Genomic DNA, 26,121 nt, shown 5'->3' with positions numbered 1-26,121 from the left:
TCAATAGTCGTCGACTCCTCCTGGAACTTGTGCTAAATAAGCGAATGAAATCCACCCACCGGGACGCAATGAAAACCTTTATAGAGGCCGGGTTGTTCAATTTGACAGCCAGCGGCGGCGGTGCCCGAGGACGTTGCGGTCACGCAGAGGTTAGGTGTCGGCGTGGAGTGCATGAAAGAGAACAAAGCGTACACAAAAGAGAAGGGGAGAAAGTGAGCCGAGAGTGGGCAGGGAGTGTGGGAGGCTGGGTAGGTGGATTTTGGCAATGCGCAATGGACGTCTTGCACATTAGTTGTGGCGAAACAAAGAGCACGGACATTCAGTCGAGTGGTGATGGTGCTCTTTGAGGTCGGACTGTGTTGAAGTGTGTATGAGGGAGCAGGGGGGAGGCACACGCCAAGTACACACACACACACAGAAGAATCACAGAAGTGGTGGAAAGTAACTGCAGTTAATACAAATACTTTATGTACTTAAGGGGACTTTTTAGTTTGATGCTAACAAACAATATAAAATGACTAAGGTTAATGGTAAGGCACTACTAAACATGTAAATGTACTTTTTCAGTTGCTAGCCTTTGCTAATTTTGTTTTGCTTGTGTAGGACATGATGATTCTATTGTGTATATATGACTTGTAGGACAAAGTTGACATATTTTACCGTTACTTAAGCAAAAGAGACGAATCAGGACTTTTACCAAACTATTATTTTAGTAACTATCTGCACTTCTACTTTTGCCACCTTTGCACATCGAGGAAATTGTGTGGTTGTGTGTGTGTGTGTGCTGTGTACAGTAAATGATGATGAATACTAGATCCAGGCATTTCCTTTGTTGGTGCAGGCAAAATTAGGAATTGCCAAATCGCCCCAGTTCCTCCTCCTCCTCCTACGCAGTTGAAAACACACACTTACTCAACACACACACACGATCCCTGCCCACTAATCCTCCTCCATCGGGGTATCCGAAGCTGCAGGCTAATTCCATCTTGGCCGGCTCTCCTCGTTTCTTTTATAACTCTCCCGTCACTTTTTGCCTAATGAGTTTTTTTTTCTCTCTCGAAATTCCGACCCCCAGTATTTTTCCGCAGCGACCCCCGCAGCCCCTCTTCAGAAGGTCAACTGAGAGTTTCCACATCAGCCTCCCCTCCCCTTACCCTCGCCTGGGAGGAGTGTGGGGGGGCGCCCTTCTCTCAATTCCCAAAATAGCCCCAATTGGCGATGTCATCCATTCTTTGCTCCCGCTGAAGTGCTTGAACGAGAGGTCGGTGTACTCTCAGCCAAGCGTGGATGTTTATGTATAAATGATAGCGAGAACGGCCAAAGCACGCCGGCACTTCCGAGAAAGGTTTATAGTGTAAACAGAATGCCAAGCGATGAGGCACAGTGAAATATTTACTACGTATGAGCGGAATAGTGTGCATCTAAAGTGAGTCACCAGAGTTCTTCTGCTGGCATGTCACTCACGTTCAAAGTCGACTCTTCAGCAATTCATCCATGTGCCTGTCCTCACGAGGGCCGTGAGTAATAACATATATGAGTGATGTTCTGTGGTGAACCCTAACATGGGGGAAGTTCGAGCTACTTCTTTTTTTTTTTTTCTTTTTAGACCAGAAATGAAACTGTGTATTATTTCTAACCACAACTGTTAATTCTAAAGATAGGGGAGGAAAAATCTTGCACATTAATAATAAACTTTAATGTTTAAAAAAAATACAATGTCCTTACCTGATGATAGATACAAAACACTCAGAGACCACAAAAAAGTGTTTACTTAGAATACTACCTTCAAAACGTTTACAAATAATCTTATCCAAAGATATTATTTTGCGTTCATACATAGCAGCCCACGCTTGGTAAACTTCCATTCGAAAACAGGGATTGTCTTATGATGCATCCAAGACACCTCAAGACAAACCTCAAAGCATTCCGATTATATGTCAACAACAACAACAACACAGCTGACTGCCATAAGCCAAATTCAAAAACAAATGATGTTTCTTTTCAGCGTTATTACAAGTGGTGAACTTTGATTGAAAGAAAAAAAAAAATCTCAAATGATAAGTACGTGTGTACCGATACTTCAGTTGTTTGCCAAGTATGTATTGACCATGGAATCTCTGTCCCATTGACCTTTCCTCGAGCACCGCCGTGACATTCATTGTGACCCCGAATATTGCGCTCGTTAGCAAATGTTAGCATGCAGAAAATCTGAGCGTGATATACGCACACTACTTTTTTTTTTTTAATCATTCAATATCTTGACCTTACATAGTTAGCACATATAAGGGGCGCCTCTATATCAGAGTGTCTGACCTTTTCAGTGTCACACATTGGCTTTCTATTTGGAGTAATGGAACAATCCCACCTCTCAAGGCTCCCGGCGCATAATCTGTCAGTAGTGGCATTCAAAAGATGTCTGGCCTACTCTGAACCCAAGCACCACACGCAAAATGTCATTAATAACACAGACGGCATTGTTTGACGTTACAAAACTATTGCGCCGCAAAGGAGGGGCAACATAAGGGGTAAAGTTGAATATGGGGTGCCTCGAACCCTCCCGGGCAAAAAACAACTTCAAACCGTTAATATTTTGTGTAACACTCCATTAGGAATAAATCATAACAACATGACAGCCGTGGCTAATGACAGATTGTTTACTAGCTTAGCATTGCTAGCGCTGGTGTTTTGTATAAGATGGGTGTGCGTGCTTGGTCAACTTACAATCGCGCTTGTGCATGTTCGCGAGGGGCACGGCTTGGGGTTAGAAATTTGAAGTTGGGAAAGGGCGGGCGTTACACAACCCATCTTTGGAATTTGGTTCTTTGAAGAAGGTGCGGCAGACACAGGAATCCCCCAGTAGACGGAAGTGTCAATGTTTACGCCCTCATTCCCGAGGATCAAACTAGTAGTCATCTTAAATTGAAGTGAAAATTCCCGACGCCAAACACAATCTGTTCTTTAATGATGGTTGACTTGGAAGTTGTTCTCATGTCAAGATCAATTCTTCAAGACAGAGCCGAAACTGGTCACCAGTCAAACACAGTCTAATTGACATAACAAGATTTAATCTTCATTTTAATATTTCCAATTTCCTACTCACTCTATTGTTTATTTTGCTTTCATGTTACATTTTCCCAGGTTGTTTTGTTTGACGTAAACAAATTGCTCCACTGCGGAAGTTCCTGTGTAGGCTAGCAGCATGGCGGAAAAATGCGAGTTTGGATCGAGGGTGACCTTTCATAGATAGCTTTGCCCGGCGCTGAGGGATTATCTGGACTGTTGAAGGTCAAAGGGGAGCACATTAGCACCTGCCACCTAAAGGGAAGTATGCATAAATAATGGCCACTCATTGAGGTTTGAAAGTTACAAAGACTATCTGGTGTATTGAGATAGCGACAGTAAACCAATGACACAAGTAGCATGTATAGCAAATTCTGAAAACAAAATTTCAAGAAGCGTAAAAATAATCCACATTTGATTGTGCCATCGTATTTCTTGAAAAATTAAAAAACAAAAAAACTCAAACGGTCCTGGAATGGTTTCCCACGCTGATATGGGAGTGGTCATTCTTTTCTTTTTCAATAAATTTCGTCATTTATATGCCGATTTTCCTGATTCTCGGGCTGGCCCGGTTTGTATGCCGCATGAATAGGGTGGGTTCCCGGGATTGCTATTTCAGTTATCATGGGAACTACTGTTTCTACATCCAAACAATGGTAATTATACAACTAATTATAGAGCAGCTTTGATTGTGACTGACAAGATAAAAGAGAAAATGTACCACAACAACCTGCACCCGGGTGCTAAGCCTGTGCAACAAGAACGCCACACTCAAATTCTACCGCCTTGTTTGGAGCGCCCCGTGGCAGGATTAGCGCCGTTCGGCATTGGATTGCCAGCTGTGAGCTCAGGTGGCCTCATGAAGGCTCTGACTGTGACGTCAAGGCCGGGCGCTGACGCACAGGTGGAGCATTTGGTGAGCATCGGGTGTGAAAAACCCTGACTTGGAACGAACCTGTTCGCCAGCCTCGGCTAAATATAATCGGAGATGCGCAGCGCCGCTCAACGATAAGAATCAGTATGCATGTGCCTGTGCCTGCGTGTGTGTTTGGCCTTCTGTTACTGTAAACCACTCCTATCTGAAACCTCAAACTGCTGGCACAATACACACACACACACATGACACAAGTTGGGTCCCGCCCTGCTGGTGAACTCCTCAGAGGCCAAAAAGCATGTGACACCTCCCCTTGGAATGCCAAACAAGTGCAATCTTATTTGTCAGCAGCTACAGGGGAATACACATATCACACATTTTTCACACACACACGTTTTCACACAAACTTACGTCAAGGCGACAACACTGACACGCGTGATGAAATGCAAGGACCCTGTTCTTACACGACTACTCACACTTTAAATTGAGATTCTACTGATGTTGACACGAGATGATGGCGATGAGAAAAGTCAAGCGTTATTGTCATCACCGTCCACGATTCGTCAAATGTTCATCGACTGCTACCGTGTGAAATCACTGGAATCGTCGCACGTTATGATTATCGTTGTAGCCGCAAATTAGAAATCAATCGTGGTCAGCAATTAGCATTTAATTCGCGCCTACGTACTTATATTGTGACCACAAATTAGTATTTCCCTTAGAAGTCAAACTCGAATTGTTATATACTTGCGTATAAAGCTACTTGCGGAGAGGTGGCAGAACAACGAGGTGCGATGAGGGTGTGAACGAAGTTCAACGAGACAATATGCCGGGAACGGCAACAGCTTTTGTTTGTCATGAGAATAAAAAATGTATGTAAAATGGACGGCACTGTGGACGTGGGCGACAGCATCTGTGATTTTGAAGCGTGGCTACCTGTGTCTGGGAAAAAAAAAAAAAAAAAAAGTGTACAGCACCCCCCCACCCCAATGCCCACACTTTTGCTATTTGTAGCATCGCTACCTGTCTGTGTGGAGGCAAGCGTCTGAATGCGTGTTTGGCGGATGGACGGGTGGGTGGGTTGTTTGTGTTACGAGAGGGGGGTTGCAGGAATGGAGGGGGGATGGAGGAATGGCACACGAGAGGGCAGAGTGGTGGGAGGCTGGTGTCACGGCCTGCCTCCCACCGCCAGGCTGCACGCAAGGAGCTGACAGCTGACGGAGCGAGTCTGCAACAAAGTCTCTTACAAAAGGTCGCAACTCCAATCAGACTGCTCTCCGGACGCCTCTCATCCTCTTGTACCTATTGCAGGGGCCTCGATTTGCACCTTTCTACGCACTTATCTGTGCTTGACCATGTTTATTGAGTAAAAAAATATATTTTTTTTGGTGTGTGTAGGTGTCTGCCCATAGAAAGTCATGGAAACAGACATGATCCATTCCAACAGTTTAAATGAACATGAACTTTCTTGGCAGTCATTAAAATGTGAAACACTGGATGATACTTTAAAGCCCCCAAAACATTTCCAATTTATTTAAAAATGGCAGACAAAGACTTTTTTTTTTTTGCTCGTGATAAACACGCAAAGCAAATTTCATGTTTGCAAAGAAACCAAATTATCTGCCTGCCGCATTTCCGATTGAGCGGGCTTAAATAAAAGCCCCCGTTTGAAATACTTTATCTGTTGAGAAATCTTTCCTTCCTGTTCTATTTCAAACTTTTGTAATCACCCCCAATTAGAGCGTCTGATTCTTTTGTGAATAGCAGCGGACAGACAAACACTGTTCTGTCTGCCGCATGAATGATCACTAACACGAGGAGTAAAATGTCAATAGCGAGGCATGTAAAATGCATCTCATGATTTATCAGGACTAAAAAAAAAAAAGTCTTATGAAAGACTTGTAAAATTAACTGACTGGAGTCATAAAGTCTAATGAAGTTGACCATGTGATCATGACTTCCTATCTGGATATCATCACGATGCACCACACATTATAGAATGTTCTTTTTTTTTTTATTTAAGGGGGGGACGTTAGTATGCTGAGAGGAAAAATGTGACATTTGTGGCCTTGAGACTAGCTGATGTCCTCCACGCGAGTCTCTGAAGTTCATTTTTCAGTGGGGGGGGGGGGAGTGTTCCCTCTAACTAAGCAGAAAATAAAGTGTGTAACGTATACTTGAAATGTAAATTGGTTTTATCTTAAGTACAGTACAGGCTGTCAAGTTCTTACAGCAAAGGGGAGGGGCAACGGATAGCGTCTTAAAAGTAGTGATGGGAAAATGAAGTATTCAACTGGTTAAATGAAGCAAATTTGAAGCTTCATTTGCCCTCACTACTTAAAAGTCAATTTTCCATAATGCCCCTTTTAGTTTTTTAACCAAACTGCTTCATAAACTCATCTTCCGCAATTAAAGTGCATGCAATAGTTGCTTGCGATGCAAGTGTTTCATCCAGCCTGTCTGAAGTGTTACTCATCCATTAGCGGACCGGTCCACGAGCTGTCAAGAGCTAGTTATTTTTTATTTCTGATCTGAGACATCAGCCCGCAGGTCCACGCTGTGATTTAAAATTATATTGCCCTTATGGATTCACAAGCGAGAAGCCGGACTATCGCATTAGGCCTTCGAGAGTGGATGTTAATGTAATTAAAAAAACAAAAAGTGCTTTCTTTGCACACTTGAATCTAGCATGTGAATAAATGAACTGGAGCTTCAAGTTGGTTATGAAAGAGGAGGTCCCAGTGTATCAGAGTAATGGACCAGGGGGGGTCATCTCTCATAACAAACAGATGTGTTATCTCATCTCAAAGTGGTGCTTCATTTCCTTGAAGGGATGTTTAAAAGGTCAGTTAAATAATAATCAGATGATACGGAATGCTACAACGCTTGCTTTCTTCCCATTTGGCTGATATCTGCTTCCACCAAGAGGCCGCACGGTGACTGGTTTCGAAGCTGTGGAGGGTGAAGGGGACAAAAACAAAAGCGAGCAGCCAAAGGTCCACAGATAATTCCAAATAAATTTATTTAGTTTTTCATCCACTGTACAAAGCAAGCATGGAATCCACGGGACAGCTGGAAATGCCTAAAGTGTGTTCCACCAAACAGAAGAGCTAAGATGACCTGGAAGTGCAAGGGGGAAAGAAAATGTCTTCAGCTGTGACAAACTGGCTGTCAATCTTTTTTTTTTTTTCCCATACAAATGAACTGGTGTTTGCGCCGTACCACGGGGGAGGTCTACTCCAACGCCTTGACAATGGCCTCGTTGGCGTCTACGCTGATCTGAACCTCCGCCCTCGTGACCTCGCTGGATGTACCGGCCAGTTCAGCCTGGGCCTTTTCCAGGTTGGCCTTGGCAGCCTGTGGGAAGAGCAAGAGCGGTGAGACGACAGACTAATAATACGCAGATTGCAAAACAATTCATCCTTCATTTTCAAATTTGCACAAATGAGAGCTCCATTCTGCAACGAACTAAACGGTCACACCTACACTCGCCTGAGGAGTTTCTGCCATGATCACAGCCAGTGGGAACATCTTTTTGACACAATACTGCCACCTACAGGGCGTCAAGACTAAGTGCAACAAAGTATGCTATGACAAACTGCTTTGTTGAAATCTAAAAACATTTCTAATCAATTGTAGAGTGTGTGTTGAACTTTCATCAACACCTTTAAAATAGTTCAACGAGGAAGTGACATTTCACCCAAATTTGGAATATACAGTACACGAGGACAACAAATGCATAAGACCAGGATGGTTACAGTTTTATATATTAGGATTTTTTTTTTTACAGGTATATGCATGGATTCACATCGTGAAGGAAAGAATACCAACCTGTTATAAAAAAGCAAATCTTGGCAACAGTCCCACTGGTAAAAAGGCGACTGATGACGGAAGTCAGCCGGAGAAAAATCCCAACCGCCGCGTTTGTTCGGAAAGCTCCATTTGTCACAGCGGCGATTAGAAAGTAGAAATGCCAAACATGGCTGGAAGTTAAAGGTCTCCCAGTGGGGATTTGACACATCTGCTATAATTCAACACTGAGTGACCTTTCCCTCCTTATTAGCGGCGTGGTTTTGTGAGCATTGTTGCCGCACGCTTGAAGAAAGGGCTGAGGGTTAAATTAAAAAGACAAAAAACTCATTTTGTCCTATAGAGTGAAGTTGACAGTGGCATTGCTCAAGGTCAAAACTGGGTCGGCGTTGAGAGCGCGGCGGTGCATTAACAAGCCTGACATTTAAAAGGTCAAGTGCAACTGCGAGGACGGCCGGACGGGTCGTCACCGATCAAAACGGGAGGTAATTAAAACTCGTCCTCGGGTTCAAAGAATGCTTTCTGCTGTCAAAGAGCACGTCCATGCTGCGAGACGCACCGGAGTAACGGCCTGTAATTACTTTATCGACCTCTCAACATCATAAATGAGGAAACCCCCATCTTTCAAATCTCATTAAAACAAACCACATGTGTAATATATATAAATAAATACAATTTGACTCGTATGCACTTCCAAGGAACAGGCAAAATGATCCACAAAGACTGATCAGGTGATCAAATTTAAATTACAAATAGTTGTGGGGTCACAATCTGTGTTTTTTTACTCACAGCCACATCAAGCTGGTCCAGCGGTACGGCCTCCTCAGCTAGCAACTGCACTGAAGAATCAGCGTTGACAGTTATGGACCCACTGCTCACTATGTGACATTCGGTGGGGGGGGATAAATTAATGAGACAAAATCTAGAAGCATTATAGAACATCCAGGTGAGTTAGCTGTTGCCCCGCTTACCAAAGTATTTAGCAGACGAGCCATCGTCATTGAACACCGTGACAACGCCAGGCCGAAGCACCTGCAAGGTGGGCACGTGGGCGGGGAGGATACCAAATGCGCCGGTGAGTGTGGGCACGTCCACTTGCTTCACACTGGCCTCTTTGAAGAACACCTGCAAGTATGGTGTAAATATTTGGAAAGTTATTGTTTATGTTGGAGATGCTTTGACATTGGGAGTCGTTGTTGTCATCACCTGATTAGCTGTTAAATAATAAATTAAAACAAATGCTGTCATTTTGGGGTGATAATCCATATACAAATGTTGACAGAAGATGCAAGGTTAAAGAACTGTCATGAAGAAAATGAAGTCGGAGGTCAGTTAACATATCAAGTTTAACGCCATATTAAAACCAAACGGGTGGTCGTGGTAGGTATGACATTCACACAAAAATAATTTGTTAGCTAACGTAAATGTAGCAAGTTACATTGCGGGTCAACAACAAATGAATGGCAGGGCTTTAGGCTACTAGCTTGCTAAGGCTAACACATTGCCGCAAAGTGTGCATCAATAACCCACAGAATCCGAACAAAGACAAAGCAGTCAAGTGTAAGGAACTAAAACCGGCAATAAACATACACAGTCGCACGATTTTTAATAAAATCTGACAATCTATTTTAAGCGGATATTGATCCAGCTGTTCAGCTAGCTAGGCCTGGCTAGCATCCCTAACGCCGCGGCTACCTGAGTCGGAGAGGCGAAAGTGAAGGACATCTGCGGGGCACCGGTGGCTGGCTCGGCATAGCAGCGCGCTTGCCTAAGCATGGGGAGAGAACGGCGGAGAAATCTTGCTGCCATCATGTTGGGAAATTCCGACTTGTTTCAAGAACTACTGACTGACAGAGGCTCCCAAATCCCCTTGCTTGAAGGCAGTTGGTGTGTGCTTGGTGGACAAGGACGTTGGGAAGCTACCCACAAGGCTTTGCGGTGGTACAACTCTGCTGGGTAATGTAGTCTTTAGGGCGGACAGACTGAGGCGCGCGGCCAAAGTGACAATGAGAGAATCTGCCACAAGATGGCGCTATAAGACTATTTTTTGAATTACAGTGCTGTTGTGACAATACCTGAAGTAAAGGACTTTTTATGCTAAAAAAAATAGACATTATTAAGATCTTACTATTATTACAGCACCTTTTTATTTTTTACAAAAATGGCCTCATCCAGTGGTGAAATGATGAATGTAGACAACTTCGAGTGAGAAATTGTATTTCTCCCCTCGAGCAGCCATACAGTCGGCTTTACCTCACTGGTGACGTCACCAGGCGCGTCTCCGACTGGCCAGTGGGCGTGTCCTGAATTCAGGATCACCCATTCATAAATACCTTCAAGCCATTTGAAGAGTCTCCACATTCAAAAGTGCTCATTCCAGACTTTGCTGTGGTTTTCCCCCTCCGCCCCTGGCCGGACCACGCAGGTAGAGCAGGTGAGTGCTGATGTGGAAGAATGCCTTTGATGCCGACTGTGTACATCGCTGCATTCAAGCAATGACACCCCGCTGTGTCAGTGTTTAAGTCCATTTGGCTAAGATTCGGTTTTCTTGGATCTAAGATGCTCTTTAAATATCAACTGATTCACTAAATAATACGATGCACGTTGTCGGTATGACTGATACACTATGAATGAGTAGCCTACATTGGATTCACATTCTAAATAAGATCAACATAATTGCATCAATATTTACCATAAGATATTTTTTCAACTGTACAGCTGATTACTTTGGTAAACGTAAAGGTGTTTGGACATTCTTTTCATATAATAAATAAAAAATAAGTTAATGGTAGAAAAAAGTAAAACAGTGAAAAAATGCGTATTACAAGTGCATATTGGACATTTATTTATTTACTTGTTTATTTATTTATCCATATCTAAAAGATTGACATCAGTGTGTGCTGCTGGTTTGGTTAGCGACAGAGTTCAAATGGGTTTGGTCATTTTAATATCAGAGACGTGAACCGTGAAATCACTCTAAAAACGTGTCGAGAAGGGATCAACTTGGGCCAGTTTGCCCCAACTTATTCATGTAACCTAAAAAGTTAGGTTAAATGAATCATTCACAAAACAACTCAGGTTGGTTGTGGCTAACCTTATATATACGTACCACCATGCCAGACGTTTTAAAATGAATAATACTCTACATTCTCGTGGCATTCAGTTGGACCTGCCTGCTATCTCCCAGGTGCATTTTCTTACATAATGTCTAACTTGACATTTAAGCGATGGTTTTGCTGCTTTGTTTTGCTCCTGGCCATACCGCCACGCTGTCCTGTTGCTTTGAGGCCATTGGGACGCTGCTGCAGGAGGATGGTGGCAGGGGGGGTTGGGAAGCCGGAGGCGGATTCTCTCAACACACACGCACACACACACTTCTGGTGTTACTCCTCCTTCTGTGCACTGCCCTCCATCACGGGTGAGACACAGGAAGCAAGCAGGAAGCTTATTGACAGGCTACGAGCATCGGGTTGTGTTTACAGGCTCTGGTGCTGAAGTTGCTGCAGTGAGTAGCGGGCATGTTGCTTCTTCCATGCTGTGGTGAGTATCCAGGTTGTGTGGGTACCGTGTGTGTGTGTGCATGAGTGAGTGGGCGTTTGGTTGCTGCAGTAGCAGGATTAATGGCCATGATCTGAAGGAGCCAGCCCAGGCACAGCAGCAGCAGCAAGCAGCAGTGGACCTCAGTTTCTGATTAGCAAGGAAGAGCTTGTGTTTCTGTGATGGGGAGGTTTGTGCCGGAATGGTGGATGACGATTTACGCAACACAGATGCTTTGTTTTTTTTGTTTGCTCGGTGATTAAATGCATGCATGAGCTTCTTTTTTTTACAGAAGATTGCTCACACAGCAGCATCAGCAATCATTCTTCTTGTGTTCATTATTAACGTGACTTGCAGTAGCACTATAGTCAACAGAAAAAAAAGATCCTAGCCAGGAAAGTTGCAATTTTGCAAATTTTTGTGCAATTTTGAAAGTGCTGTTTAGTGCTCACACTTGACTGAGTCCAAGTTCACACAGTGATTGCTCAATTGGTCTGAAGTTTTCTTTCATTTCTTCATGATGCGATTTAGCAAAAATCAGTTCAGCCTTATCTAACAAATCCTTCACGAACAATTAATCGACTAATGGATTATTACTCCCGTCCCTAATGTGGTTCATTTCTATATAGGTCACAAAGATGATAGATGGAATCCGTCCATTCAGGTTATCATGCTCAGTTCATTTCTTACTTCCGCTCGGATCGTCGACAGCGGCTCTCAGCGTTCACGTGTAGCCGTCATTTCTCGTTAACTTCCCTGATTTGATGCAAGCAAAGGATTGTGGGTATAAAGTGGCGATAAAAAGCTGTTGTGTGTTGATTTTTGTGACTTGATGAGCAGCTTCCGTTTCCTTCCTGTTGTCTCTCAGGGGGACTCCATAGTTGGCCTGGACCATGAGCTATGAGTCTACCGTCTGGAACATCCTACCAGAAAACTCCACTGTAAGTCTGGTCCCATGTGTTTGTACGTTTGGTTGTTAATAAACAACTTCCTGACCTGGAGCCGGCATTAGTAAATCAGTGATCCCAAGTTTCATTTCCCCGCACAAAGAAACAAAGACGACGATGTGTTCCGTGTGATGTATATAATCGTATCCCAGGAGGTGCCGCTCGAGACGGAGGAGCAGCAAGATGGCTACGTGCTTCTCCTGGTGATCTTGTCCATCTTCCTGGTGGGGACGTTGATCTTCGTCTCCATCGTCCTCATCACCTGCCGCCGCTGCTGCCGAGGAGGAGGTCAATGCTGTGACAGGTATGAAAAGGATTTTTTTTTTTTTTCTAGGGGGGAGCTTTTCAAACACGTTGAACATGTTTGACTGGTTCACATGCAAGTGCTTCCTTCAAGATATCACATTTATTAAATATGTCGACTTACATAATAGATGAGGCTCATTGGAATTGCATATGAAGCTTCCTTCACAAGAATTACAAATGCGTCTTTAGTGCGGTTACCTCTCGAGCAGACATTCAATCGATATTGCGTGTTGTTTACAATTGGATTTTTTTTTTTTTTTTATCTTTGACTGCAGCATACATATCACCCACACTTAAAAGATGAGAGCAGCAGATAAACCGAATATGAAGCTGCCAAAAGGCAAGGAAAGGATTTGGCGTGAGAGCTGCACACAATCAGCCAGACTCGTACAAATGACGAGTGTAATGAGATTTCATCGCACCCGATGGCGGTGATTAATACCCCCCACGCCCGCCCCACCACTCTCTGCTCTGTGAGACACACACAGAGAACACACATTTCCACACTGATATGAAAACTGTGGGAGCCACACAGGAAATGAAAGACAAGAGGAAGCTGAGATCTGGAATGACACACATACGCGCCCACATGCATAAAGCCCATCGCTCTGCACCAAGGAATTCGACGGCGGGAAATGACAGAAAAGGGATTTCATTCTCTTTTTTCTTTCTCATAAAGCAAATGGCAGGCATGGGATTTCATTTGGATGGAGCAAAGCAAACAAAGATGTTTTAATCAAACACCATGTATGTGACTAAAGCCTTTTGTTTTTATTTTATTATACTAGCATGTACTCGAATTATTTCAATGGAAAATTATTTTCACACACAAGAACTTATTGAGATAGAATTCATACTGTATATTTCAAATTTTTACACAATCGCAGTATCCGAGTTGCTATCCTCACATTTGTCGTGACTGTGACTTTGAGTGTATATGGCTTTAAAAGGCGGAGCCTTGTCTGGTGAGTGACATGGGTGTCAGTGAACGATGTTGCACGAAATTGATCTGCATCATCGATAGTTTTCTTCAATTAAATTAATTATTACGCACTTGTTGACAATATGCCTTGCTTTATGTTATGAAATTAATAAAGCACCGATATGATGATGTATCGTAGATGGTTTGCTATCATGCCATCACTACATATTTTTGGCATCACATTATGATTGCAGTGTTATAGTGCCGCACAGATGAATAAAGCCAAACGACACTTGAACGCAACCCGAGTTGTGGATAGATGTGTGTGTCGGGGAAACGTCCAAGTTAATAAAGCTCTCTCTAACTGACATCATTTAGCCCCTCTCGGAGCTATTTTTCACACAGGCAATCAGCTTCTGTAGTTGTCCCTCTGGCTTCATCTGAAAACAAGACAGAGCTGTGTAATGCATTTAAATGTTGTTGTTTTTTTGTGCCGCAGTGGCAGCGATGATGCCGAGAAAACCACCGCTACATACACGGAGGAGTCTCAGCCCACCCATGGTAAGCGTGGGGGATGCTGTGTGTGTGTGTAGGGGGTGTACAGTGATTGATAGACGGAGGAGTGATGGAAGAAAGATGTCTACGGAGGTGCTTTTATCATGTCAGCAGAATGTCTAATGTATTAAATTTACCCCCCCCCCCTCCCCCCAAAAAAGCGAGTTGGTTAAAGCGCCCGCACGGGTCTTACATTCTGATATTCTGCGGACTATTGAATGCACTCTATCTCTGCAGAAAATGATTTAATAAAAGGCAGTGTGAAATTGCTTTTCTCAGGCATTTTCTATGAAGGAGTTTTAGCACTCAGCAAGCAATATATCAGATGGTTCCCGTCGGAGAAATGATCAAACAACCGCAATCACTCGGGGCAACATTTCTTCATTTTTGTCTTTGGGTAGAAATCACTATCAGGGTGGATGAGTCCGACTGCCTGTCAATGGCTAGCTCTCATGACCAGGAGACAGAGCGCTTCCTTTCTACGGGAACCACGGGCCGACGTGTTTCCTTCAATGAGGCGGCGCTATTTGATCACGGCAAGAAGGCCCAGGAGAAGGGTCGCAGGTTTGACAATTCAGCTCACGGTCTGCATGGCGAAAGCATAAACTGGCTTGTCAGAGTCCAGAGTTTCATGTTTCTGCGCCACAACTTAGACATGCTTTCAGTGGATCTAAAGTTTAACATCCTTTCAGCCACCAAAAAAGACAATGCCCAAATTTGAAATTCTGAATTCCAGATACACTCTGACTGAAGGAGACTTTCACCATCTTAAGAACGCGCGGCTAACGCACCTCCACATCCCGCCCCCGGCGCTCAAGATAGTCACCATCCATGAGTGCGACTCGGCGGAAAACACCATCGCTATGACAACGCGCCCCGTCGCCAAGTCGGCGCTCTCTATCTTCCAGGTGACTCTCCCAAATGATTCCTTTAGCCCCGTTGCCATATTGCGCAACCTCCTCCAACCCATTTACCTCCCACTGTGATGATACATTTTGTAACGCAATATTTAGAATCAAAAAAGACTCACAGTGTGTTTGAACCCCTTTCAGCCCATGCTGTGTCCCCTGCCGCAAACTGCACTGACCAGCTTGAGCCCCAATTCCAGCTCTGCTCTCCCTGGAGACACCCTCAATTCAACTGTGGTGGACGCTAGTTTTAGTCCTTCTGCTAAGACTAACGGCGGGTCGGTAAGTTACTTCCAAGTATTTTATACCTCATACATCTGGAGGTCTTGTGGAAAAACAGTAGATTGTCACCATTACTGCTTTCCATCTTCAGATGGAGATGATCGCAGGAGGGTCCCGGGGCCGAGGAAGCAGCTTGAGCACGGGAGGAGGGACGGCCCCCGCCACCACCGTCCCTCCTGTGAGCAGCGGTCCAGGAAGCCAAGGCACGGTACAGCAGTTCTTCACAAAACTACGGCGCCACGCAAGTCTGGAGGGCACCAGTCCCTATTTCAAAATGAAGAAATGGAAGCTGGACAGCAACCAGAGGGCTTCAAGTCTGGACATGAGAGGTAACAAACTGAAGTAAAAGAAAGACAGAAGCTATACTGTCCATATATTGATCATGTGACTCCAATTTATCTTCTGAATCTAAAGCCAAAGGTTATTATTTTTACCCACTCCATAAAATAAGTTGTGGGTGAACCATGGTGCCACGGTAATAAACTGCGAGAGGTGCTCTGGCTGCTCTGATATGCACAAACGCACACAAGACAGATGGCTTGATGACTCAACGTTTGCTAGTTCCAACTCAATTTAAACCCCCAAGTGAATCCTCCCTGCCATCATGCATACACTCACACACTTTCTACTACCGGATCAGTTTTTCCATCACACCAAGACTCCAAAGATGATCTCAAAATCTTCTTCAGATGCCTTAGCAGCTGATGCTATATTTATACAGAATTAGATATCACTTCCCAACCACCTGTCACCAAACTTTCCGTGTGTTTGTCATGAGTCAGGCTCACCGAAGCGAAGGCAATTCCAACGTCAACGGGCCGCCAGCGAGAGCATGGACCAGGACGACACACACCACATTGACCTCATCCAGTACATCGCCCGCAGTCAAGACATCGCCTATTGTCCCGGCCGGCCCGTGCTCCCCGCTCCGTCCGCACCGCCCCCTTACCTCGGCAGGTATCTTTAATTCCCTTGCCATTCATCCTGTCCACTGCTTTGCTTCGCAATCATTCCGCCAAAAATGCTCGGCGTTTTGCGTTCCAGTTCCTCCGCAAGGGTTCACTAAATACTGTGCTACTCAGCTAAGTGTATGGACATGCCAAGGCAGCCATTGCAAGCCATAACAGTCATTCCGTGCTCTGTGAAAACAGCCGTGTCGTCGAGGATAGTGATATCTTCTGACATTTTTGTGTTTTCCTTTTCCTCTTTAACTGTGTGCAACCACAGGGTAGAGGTAGAGGTGATGGTGGAGCCCATCTGCAGCCATACCGGACCAGGGGTGATTGGCTTGTCCCCTGATCCCCAAGATGAAGCTCTTTCCCTGGGGACAAGGGAAAGCTCTGAGCCTCTGGCGCTTCAGGATCCCCAGACACTTTACCGAGACATTTGGACCTTACGTGCATCACTAGAACAATACGCTGCCTCTGACCATAGCAGCAATAACGATAGGAACTCTGTTTGCAGCGATGCTGACAGCGTGTGTACAGAAAAAGAAAAGGAAGAGCTCCCCAGCTTTTCATCCCAGGATTTAGGAGATGAGCCAGAAGGTGTCGAGGATAACAAGGAGTCTTTGGTGTACATAGATGAGACGCTGGAGGAAAAGAGTGTAAGAAGTCGGAAACAAGAAAGTACCGAATCGGAGCGAGGCGGGAGCGATGGTGAAACGTCTACGCGGAAATTGCTGCAAATGGACAGTGGCTACACTTCAATAGAGGCCCCTTCTCGTGGTTCTGAAGATTTGCGGATGTTTGGAAGCAGCAGTCCGAAGGAGAGAACGGCCCATGAGAAGAGGAATCGTTTCACCAAGGCGGGACGATCTGGCACGATTGGTGAGAGCTTTGAGTCGCACCTCTATGAAGAGGAGCCAGACGAGCAATTGCTGGGCGCCATTGGGGGAGTTTCCACAGAAACCGATGTCGGTCCACAGAGTTGGTTTCCATACGGTCAGATGATCACCCCACGGGACACCTCGCACCCTCAAGCTCAACCCGCAAGCCTTCATCAGAGAGACTACAGCATCGATGAAAAAACCGATGCGCTCTTCCACGAGTTTCTCCGTCATGACCCTCAATTTGACCAGCAGGAGTCGGCGCTGAAGAAACATCGCTCTCGAATCCATCTTCGAAAGCAGTGGCAGCGGCACAAACAGTGGAGCGACCCCGGTGTCAGACACTTCCATTCCTCTTTCGAGAGACAACGAACTCCACTACGAAGGGGTGACAGTGTGAACTGCCCGATGGAAACCAGTTACCATAGCATGCTCCCCCGCATTGTCAGCGCACCGGACGAGGAGACCAGCGACGGCAGCACCCTTGAAACTCCAAAGATAGGAACCCCAGCTAGCGACGTTGCAGAGAAAGGTTCCACCGAAGACCAGATATCATCAACGCATCTTCAGCCATCCGTCCCTGACAAAGACGAAGGGCAGAGTGAACATCCAGAGATTCAAGACGACAGCAAACCACCCGGACACACCTTAGAACCTTTCGACGAGCGGTCACCCATTCAACCACCGGACTCCTCTGGCTACGGCCCACAAACCATCACGGCAGAACTCACGGACAAACTGACCGCTAATCTAGACGAGAGGCTCTACACGAGTCTTCGAAGGACCAAGGACACTGCGACTGAGTGTTTGACGGTGACGGCTACCCATGTTTCTCCAGACCACAGTCCAGTGTAGCTCCATTCGTCTTCACGGTCCAGCCCATAGCTGCTGATTCATGGTTCACTTTTGATTATTCACAATGAATTTCAAATCAGATGAACGAACCAACCAGACGGTACAGTTCAGTTTGGTTTGTTTTGGTAATGTTTGGTACAATAAACGCTTATTTGGACAGATTATTCGAATGTTACCCGTAATTAAAGAGTCTGGTGCTGCATGCATATGCAAATGAGGCAATTGCTATCCACGGTAGTTTTTTAATGGAACCATTTTTTGTCTTCCGTTGTCACACAGACGTTACGAGCATTTGTGACGCAATCAGATGACGGTGTGTAGCTCCACCCTGGTACTATCGAACAATTCCGAACTTTTTTGTAACAACTTGGAGGCTTGAAATCTCAAAACAGAGCATCATACTAAATTGAATCAAACTGTATAACTTGGTGGTAATTTAAAAGTCTTAGTTTTGTCATTTTCTAGGTCATTTGTGAAATGATTTGAGTCGAAGGTACGGTGAACATTCTTTTTTTCTGTTCCTGTCTTTTAGAAAGTAATGATATGTTATGCTAATCCGCTATGTGGCAAGTAAAGTGGTACAGGTGTACACTAAACTGTAACAAAATAGTATTATAAATTAAGTTATTTTATCTCTTTTTATATGATTTATTTTCATTCAACAGGAGTTTACCTTTAAAAAATGTGTTTCATAGACCCAAATATAGAATATCTTCCGGCATGGCGTTTCAAGTTAAGCTAGTTGATCGGATGACTAGTTTCCCTAATCATTAGTTGGGACTCTCACATTCTTTCACTGGGTTTGTACTTTATGTAAACTGACACGAGTCACAAGTATCAGTTGCATTTGAAAACACTGACATTTTCCATGGCTAGCTTGCTAGCTATCAAACGCGCAGAAAAACACTGGATCTTTTTCAATACATGGTGTTCCGATAGAATAGTTTAGTTTGTAAACCCTCTCAGAATCTTCTTCATTGTTGTTATTCATAAGTAGCTAAATATATTTTTGTATGTGCTTTGCGTGTGAACGTGATAGACATGCCAATCCGGTTTTTTAAACAACACAGGACTGTACTGTAGGGTCTAGTCCTGGTCTTGTGGAAGTTTGCAGTTTTTGTGTTAGCAGAGAGATAAAAGTCCTCGCTCTGTAGTTTTTGCTGGATGTCTCTGAAAGGCATGACTTCTTGTGCATGCGGCTCAACAGAAAGGACTTCATTTGCCTTGCATTTGACATCTTTGTTTTTCCCGTCGGCGTGTACTCGTCTACTCCTGAGAAAGATGCCAGCAGATCAGAAGCCTGGCAACTTACAATGCACCCAATAGCCAATTTTTTTTTTTGCTCCTCGATCGCTTTGTTTGAATCTAAGCCTGTTTTGATGATAGCACACGATTCCCCGAGGGGTTTCCTGACTCATGAGCGGAGAAGGGAGCCTCTGCAGAGCGTGGTGTTGAATATAAATTTTAACAGCAGAGGGGAAGCCCTCGTTTTTAGTCTCCATTTATTTTGAGCCTGTTGCATCGTGGTGCATCTGCAGTTTAGATCTGACGGATTCCCTGAAAGTCAAGATTCAGCATGTCGGTACTTAAATCTTTTTGATTATGCTAATAAAAACGAATCACGTTCTACTGAATTGAACGCTCACATGAACAGATTAGTGTTAACTGCAAGTGTTTGCTATGAGAGTTTTTGATGAAAATATGATGGGCCATTGGCTGACGACCAGTTTAGGGTGTAGGGTAAAATCAATCCCAAGATTTGACTGTTTACAATATTGGATAATATACTGCAGAGATTAAATAAATCTTACTGAGAGTTGTGCTGTTGTTTGTGAGTGAATGTATTTTGAGAAATGAAAAATAGCCGTCTTGGCAACTTCCTGTTCGTGACATGCCAAGACTTCCATGTAATCAAAAGCCCTTTAGACATTTCGAATGCGCCACTTTGAAAAACTGTTGTCACAAGTAAAATGGCAGAATGTAAACGCAACACAATTAATCCAGTTCCACGCTATCCGTCATGTGACATGTACCTTACAATGTTTTCACTCATTCCTGTGTTGCATCTTTACTTGAAATCTTTCATAAACGCAAAGTAAAAATAAAATTGTTTTCTTGGACTGCAGAGGAATAAGAGTGACTCTTCAGTGAAAAGCATAATACAATCTTGTGGAGAGAACGTACAAACAAGCCAAACCAATCACTTCACCTCCTCTGGAGAGGAAATAAATGAGCCTCGTCTCTCTCTTTGATTGGCCTCCATGGTGAGGATGATGCTCCTTTTCCAGGCGGCCCAGATTAGATCTTGAGTCTGAGTGGACTCACGGGCTCATTAGGGAAAGAATGGCGCTGATGGAAGGAAGTGATTTCAAATAAGTAGCTTGGGCAGCAGCCTTATTTATTTTTATCTACTTATTTTTATGTATTTATTTATTTATTCTAATTTTATCGCATCAGAACATGTAGCAATAAAATGCTTAAAATGTCAGAAATGGACCATTTTCAGGTTGTAACCTTCTTAATTTTGGTCTGCTCGGCTTGTGGTTGGTTGTTTGAACAGGTGTTCCCTCTGACGGTCATGTCACACCTGCCCTAAAACAAACAAACCACGGAGACTTAACCTTTTTTTTATATATATAATTATAATAAGATTGGGCTTCTGAAGTGAAGTGCGTTTGGTAAGTAGCTGTAAACAAAATTAACCAGAAAAAATCTTTAGGACACAGGAGCAGGTTTGTCAGTGTATGAGTCTGTAGCTATTTGGAAAGTTTTTTTGGCAAGATAGAATTTCCACCACAGGTATTTATTAGTACGTGTGTCAGACTGGTGTTCCCAAAGCTAATATGAGAACTGCGTCATATAATGTAATCATTATTCCGGGAACTCCATTCAAAAGTGTTACACGTCCCTTCTGGAAAGCACGAATAATTTCGGCGTTCCCCACTTTATCTATGCCAGTCCGCCCACGCGTCGCACAAAAAAAAAAAAATGCACACATGAATGAACACGTATTCCTCTTCTTCTTCCTCCTCCTTGCAGCACCCCCCTCTCCACCCCAAATAAATGCTTTGAGGAAAATCCACCATCCTCCTTCTCTCCTCCACTCACCCACGCAATCCTATCGTCACCCCACACCACCCTTCTCAAGAGATTGCCTTTCTCGGATGTGCAAAAAATATTAAATAAAATAAAAAAGAGAGAGAGACGCAGATGAAAATCCAGAGTCATGTGCATTTAAGATGTTTTTTTTCAGTGTAAGAGGAAATGTGTGAAATGTTTTTACAGAAAACCTTATCAAAACACCTTTTGCTATCATAGAAGATGGTGGAGACAAATTTCAAAAGCCAATTATGCAGCATTGTTCCCTCGCGTCCTAACCACTCTCTTCACCCACCCCCTCCCTCCTTCAAAAAGAAAATCCTACTACCACCTTCCCGTCCTTCTTTATCTCTCTAGGGAACTTCAAAGTTCCGGTCCAATTTATTGCATGTCTACTGTGACGGCTTGACAGCCACACACACCCCCACGCGGCCTACCGGTTAATTAAACCCTGGTGAGATACAATGACTTGATGGCACAAACTGTCAACTTCCAGAGAGCTTATTAGCTTCTGCTACCTCGTGTTGCCATAACCCTAAAAGCCTCATTTATTCTCTTTGGTCCAAATGCTTTGTTAAGTTCATCTGCCGTTCTGTCTGATTTTGCAATGTAAACTCAGCAGAGCAGGCTTCAACATGTGATCAGATTATAACGTCCTTAGACTGGCATGTGGGCCTTTGCCAGATGCTGTTCTCGTACACTCTGTTCCTGGTTACATTTTACAATTGTGTTTGTGATCAGGAAGCTGAATTTGTTTAGAGCTACAGCAGCCATCCAGAATTCTTCCTTATGAGAATCAAATTTTCCGGCCTACGAAGGGACCATCAAATTTTCCGGCCTACGAAGGGACCATCAAATTTGGACACAAAGTCTAACCGGTTAAATGTTCTGAGATGAATCTGAAATGCCGGAAATCATTTTAGACTCGTTAGACTTTCTTACGTATGTGTATGGTTGATTAGGCTCCCGAACTGTCTTCCCCGTTCATATAGTACTATCTTAGTGTCGTGCGCACAAGCTAGTAGCTAGCATGCGCGCACAAGCTAGCAGCCAAACAAGGAATTTGACATGCACAAACTTGTTAAATCTGATTCTTGATTCTTCTTCTTTATTTGCTAAGCGTGCATGCTAGCTGCTAGCTTGTGCGTGCATGCTAGATGATTAAAGCTCATTTAATCAGCGTTAACAAGTGTTCTTTGCGAGCAAATCACTGCCCGGTGCCTCTTTCTCCCTTCACCTTCGTCTTCGGCGCAGGGAGGGGGTCTCAGCAGCGGGTTTACCGATTAGGGAGATCCATAAATATGCAATCAAAGCGAGAAGCTCATTATCACCCTTCCCGTCCGATCCGGTGCCGTCACCTCCAAATTCACACCGTTTGTAAAAACAACGGCACCTCGGCCGACAAAGGGTCGTTGCGTGAAACGGAAATAAAACGAAGAGGTGAAATCTCACAGTTAGCGTGAGTGTGCCTATAAGCTGACTGCAGCAGAATGACTCACCCTGTTGCTATGGTAACCTAAAGACATGCGCTCCTTCTAATGTGCAATTTCAAGCGGCCTGTTCGGCAAGCAGGCAGGCAGGCAGGCAGGCAGGCATTCGACGGGGGTTGTTGTGATGTAGCATTTTCGTAAACCAATGTGGAGAGGGGTTATTGAGGGCGGCGTGGGCGTGCGTGCGTCGGTGTCGCGGCACCCAAAATAAATAATTAAATAAAAAGTATCAGCAGAGATAAAGCGCTCGACCAATGAAGGGCATTGTGAATTGAATTGCTGCGAGTGGGTGTTAAGCTCGGATGGCCTCGATAAGTCAAAACCACACAGGACAAAGTCTGGCCTTTCACCTTCTTCATTATAAGTTTTTATTGCTGCAGGAATTCTCGCGTTCCCTTCTCACACATTCATTTCCATTACCCTGAAGCGCAATGACGCATTCCTTTATAAGCTATGTAACCTCCATCTTTTTTTTGTTGTTGTTGTTGTTGCTCACTGTCATTGAAACGCAGCGTGTTATATGTGTTTAAATTAGCATTTCATGCTAGTTGTAAATCTGCAAGCCTAGTTACAGTTACTACAGTTACAAATACTAAAAATAAAAATGCACAGACAGTGAATGTGGAGGCTGGACAACATCACTCTCACATGTTGTTGTTGAAGCGTACAGTACGACGGTCGAGCTATTCCGTGATACAAAAATGAAAGGCAATGTTTTCAGCGCGGCCGAGGCAGGAGACAATCAGACGAGCGAAGAGACATAGAAATGCCCCGGTGTTTAATTTAATTGGTTCCTGTGTGGACACGCGCTCTCTTCCTGGCTGCTCGTTTGTTACGCTCGGCGCTGCGAAGAAGAAATGTTCCAATAGAGAGGCTAATGCAATAAAACAAAATGGGACGGTAAATAAATACAGTGGTGTCTTAACTTATGAGTTTCCGTGACCACGCCTGGAACGCGAAACACTGAATCGAATTGTATGTATCTATTGATCGTATAAATCGGTATAAATAGGAATGATTTGTTGTTTCTTTGAATTTAATTAATTAACCTGAATAATTTGGAAATTTAGTATTTCCATATGACAAAAGCAACAACCGGACCATATTGAATCGTAACCTCATTGAATCGAATCGTCTCACATGAAAAAGTATCGTTCTTGAATTGTATCAGGGATCCCAAGACTAATGGTGAATCTAATATAAACCCCCCCAAAAATTTCATTTAATTATTGTCCCTTTTTTCATTTAGTGACCAATAGGGGCAAAGCAGAAAGATGTCAACCCCCCCCCCCCCCCAAAAAAAAGAAACACACTTACACAAACAAGAAACACTCTTCTGTGTCCCCAATTATGTGGAAACAGCTGTCACCCCTTCACATTTGGTTTGTCATTAATAACATTTCAAGTGGGCAGCAGAAGGGTCAGTGACATAACGTTGGTCTCCCACAGCAGTCACGCAGCTGTCCTACCTTTTGCCAGACACGTTGCATGAAAGCAGTGTGAAGACCTTTTGTTTTGGAACAGCTCACACAACATGGCACCACTTAATGTGTGTGTGCGTGCATCTGCGTAAAGTGCTTTTCAAAATGACGCCGTGTCGTGACGCAGGAGGCGTCGAGTGCTTAGGTAAAATTGAGCATTCTGGAAAATAACAGCTCCGTTGGTGCCCTTGTTGCATATCCAGGTGTCGTGTCCTTGGCTTTTGTTTCCTTTTCCATTTATTTGATATTACTTTATGCAAGCAGCAACCCACTCTCCCACTTTTCACTCTCCACTTACCGTACCTCGCCACCTCCACCGTGCACTTACGTAAAAGAACTTTAAACGGCAATTGTACCTGTGACTTCAACGTGATTATTTGGCGAGTGACTCATGGGCTAGCTTGGCTTGCAGGCCTCAGAAAAATAAAAATAAAAATAAATAAATATATAATATAATAAAATATATAAATAAATAATATAATAATCAATACATTTCATATAATTAATATAAGTATCTCCGCTATATGACATTAATGCGATGTACATTTGCGTTCTATTTTGAGTGTCTCAGCTGGACTAATTAATATTGCATGAACTTCGGCATGAAGCCTTCTCCTCGTGTTCATAATAATTGACAGTGTGATGCCTAATTAATTCCAAAGATCCATACATTTAAATATTAGTCAGGCGACATGCTTATTATAGGTTAGGTCTACCGGTCCCCGTGGCGCCTGGCACCGTGTGAAATTTGTGAATCAAATAGTGCCCCGGCAGTGAGATTGATTTAAACGGGAAGCGAAAAGGAGACTCATTAATCAGACTGTCAATGAATGATTGAAAAAAAAAAAAAAACGAGGAAACTAAACGTGGGAATGAATCATCTACAAGCAGTTTCCATTCATTTCCATGTCAAGCTCAGGTGGGGTTCACATGCTGTTTGACCAATTTGTAGGGAATTCAACGAGCAGTTGAATACAAAGAAGCGCCCACAAATCGGAGCTGTATTTTGCCAGCAAAATGATGTTTAAATTGCATGTACAAATAGTCCATTCAGCCTGCATTTGAATTGATTTATGTATCCAGTGGTGTTGTTCATGCAACAAAAGCCTCAGCTACGCCTCGGTTGCCATGGCAACTGCTGCCAGCTGGAGCATCAGCACTTGTGTCATCAAAAGAGGCTTTATGGTGAACACGTCCTTTTTGTTGATTTATTTTCTCAACTGGGCTGGCTGCTAGTAGATTTCAGTGTTGGTGAAGCAGCATGTGGCTCAATGCCCAGTGCTCAGCTTTTTGTGGAATGAAACCTCTTAAGCAGGTTAACACTTCTTAGGTAGCACATGAGTAAAAACACTCCTGCTACATTCATTTAATATTAAAAGGATACACAGTCAGGATACAAATAGTGTATTATTAATTAGGTGGTATCGACTTAGCTAGCTAGCTGCTGCTTAGTGCTTACACCTCCAGCCCTTTATTTGCTTTTTTATGGATTTGCGCTGACTCATATTTGTGCCCCACTCCAGACGCCGCAGTGTTTGTCATCTGGTGCAAACACAATTTTTTTTTTGTACTACTCAGTCGTCGTCTTCCATCTTGACAGAACTTTGTGCTTCAATCCCTTTTGTCAGATGGATGGGTTATTATTGTATGACTCTTGTGTACTCTTGGCCTTTAGTTTGCTTACGTCATTAACTTCATGAGCTCCGGCCCATGTTCCAAATGTTCTCGAATGTTGTAAGGAACATCTGTTTAGAGAGCAGCATGCAGATGGAGCCTGACCGGAGGCCAAGTGGCGGCAGCAGTGGTGTGTGTGGGATGGTGGTGGTGGTGGTGGTGGTGGAGGGGCTCCCCTCAGTCACGACTGCCTCGGCATGCCGCTCTCATCGGCAAGTGGGCGGGGAGCCGAGAGAGGTGGGGGTGTTCCGAGATAAAAGTGAAGAGGAAGGAAGGAGGTGGAGGGGCGCAGCTGTAGGAGCAGAGCGTGTTCTGACATTAACCTTGTCCATTAATGAACTGCCGGGGGGGGACTTTGCATGCACAGGAAGGAAGCGGAGAGGTTGAGGGCGGCGTCAAAGTGGCAGAGGAGGAAGGCCGTCAATCAAAATGAGGCTCAAATTGAGTGGACGCGTGACGCGGCTGCTTTTAACCCCACTGCTCTCTTAACTTT

General features: G+C 44.0%; 2 protein-coding genes across 4 annotated transcripts; one reads left to right on the top strand and one right to left on the bottom strand.

The window, feature by feature from the left end:
- Nucleotides 1-6,939: 6,939 nt before the first annotated feature.
- On the bottom strand, nucleotides 6,940-9,677 carry atp5f1d (ATP synthase F1 subunit delta). Its single transcript, XM_061298175.1, has 5 exons — nucleotides 9,440-9,677; nucleotides 8,716-8,869; nucleotides 8,534-8,622; nucleotides 7,157-7,291; nucleotides 6,940-7,054 (listed from the first exon to the last, which is right to left on the bottom strand). The coding sequence occupies exons 1-4, from the start codon at nucleotides 9,554-9,556 to the stop codon at nucleotides 7,169-7,171; spliced, it is 483 nt and encodes a 160-aa protein (XP_061154159.1). The 5' UTR covers nucleotides 9,557-9,677; the 3' UTR covers nucleotides 6,940-7,054; nucleotides 7,157-7,168.
- Nucleotides 9,678-10,062: 385 nt separating this feature from the next.
- cbarpb (CACN subunit beta associated regulatory protein b) lies at nucleotides 10,063-20,004 on the top strand. Of its 3 annotated transcripts, none has more exons than XM_061297795.1 (11): nucleotides 10,084-10,178; nucleotides 11,227-11,284; nucleotides 12,150-12,222; nucleotides 12,381-12,532; nucleotides 13,956-14,017; nucleotides 14,413-14,575; nucleotides 14,748-14,919; nucleotides 15,064-15,201; nucleotides 15,293-15,530; nucleotides 15,984-16,158; nucleotides 16,429-20,004. In XM_061297795.1, exons 3-11 carry the CDS (start codon nucleotides 12,175-12,177, stop codon nucleotides 17,882-17,884), a joined length of 2,604 nt encoding a protein of 867 aa, XP_061153779.1. In that variant the 5' UTR covers nucleotides 10,084-10,178; nucleotides 11,227-11,284; nucleotides 12,150-12,174; the 3' UTR covers nucleotides 17,885-20,004. The 3 variants fall into 3 exon arrangements, with proteins under 3 accessions (XP_061153778.1, XP_061153779.1, XP_061153780.1); XM_061297796.1 differs by having other exon boundaries at nucleotides 10,084-11,162; XM_061297794.1 differs by lacking the exon at nucleotides 11,227-11,284 and having other exon boundaries at nucleotides 10,063-10,178.
- The last annotated feature ends 6,117 nt before the right edge of the window (nucleotides 20,005-26,121 follow it).

Source organism: Syngnathus typhle, linkage group LG14 (genome assembly GCF_033458585.1).
Source record: "Syngnathus typhle isolate RoL2023-S1 ecotype Sweden linkage group LG14, RoL_Styp_1.0, whole genome shotgun sequence".
Taxonomy (NCBI): domain Eukaryota; kingdom Metazoa; phylum Chordata; class Actinopteri; order Syngnathiformes; family Syngnathidae; genus Syngnathus; species Syngnathus typhle.
This window is presented reverse-complemented; position numbering and strand designations above follow the sequence as displayed.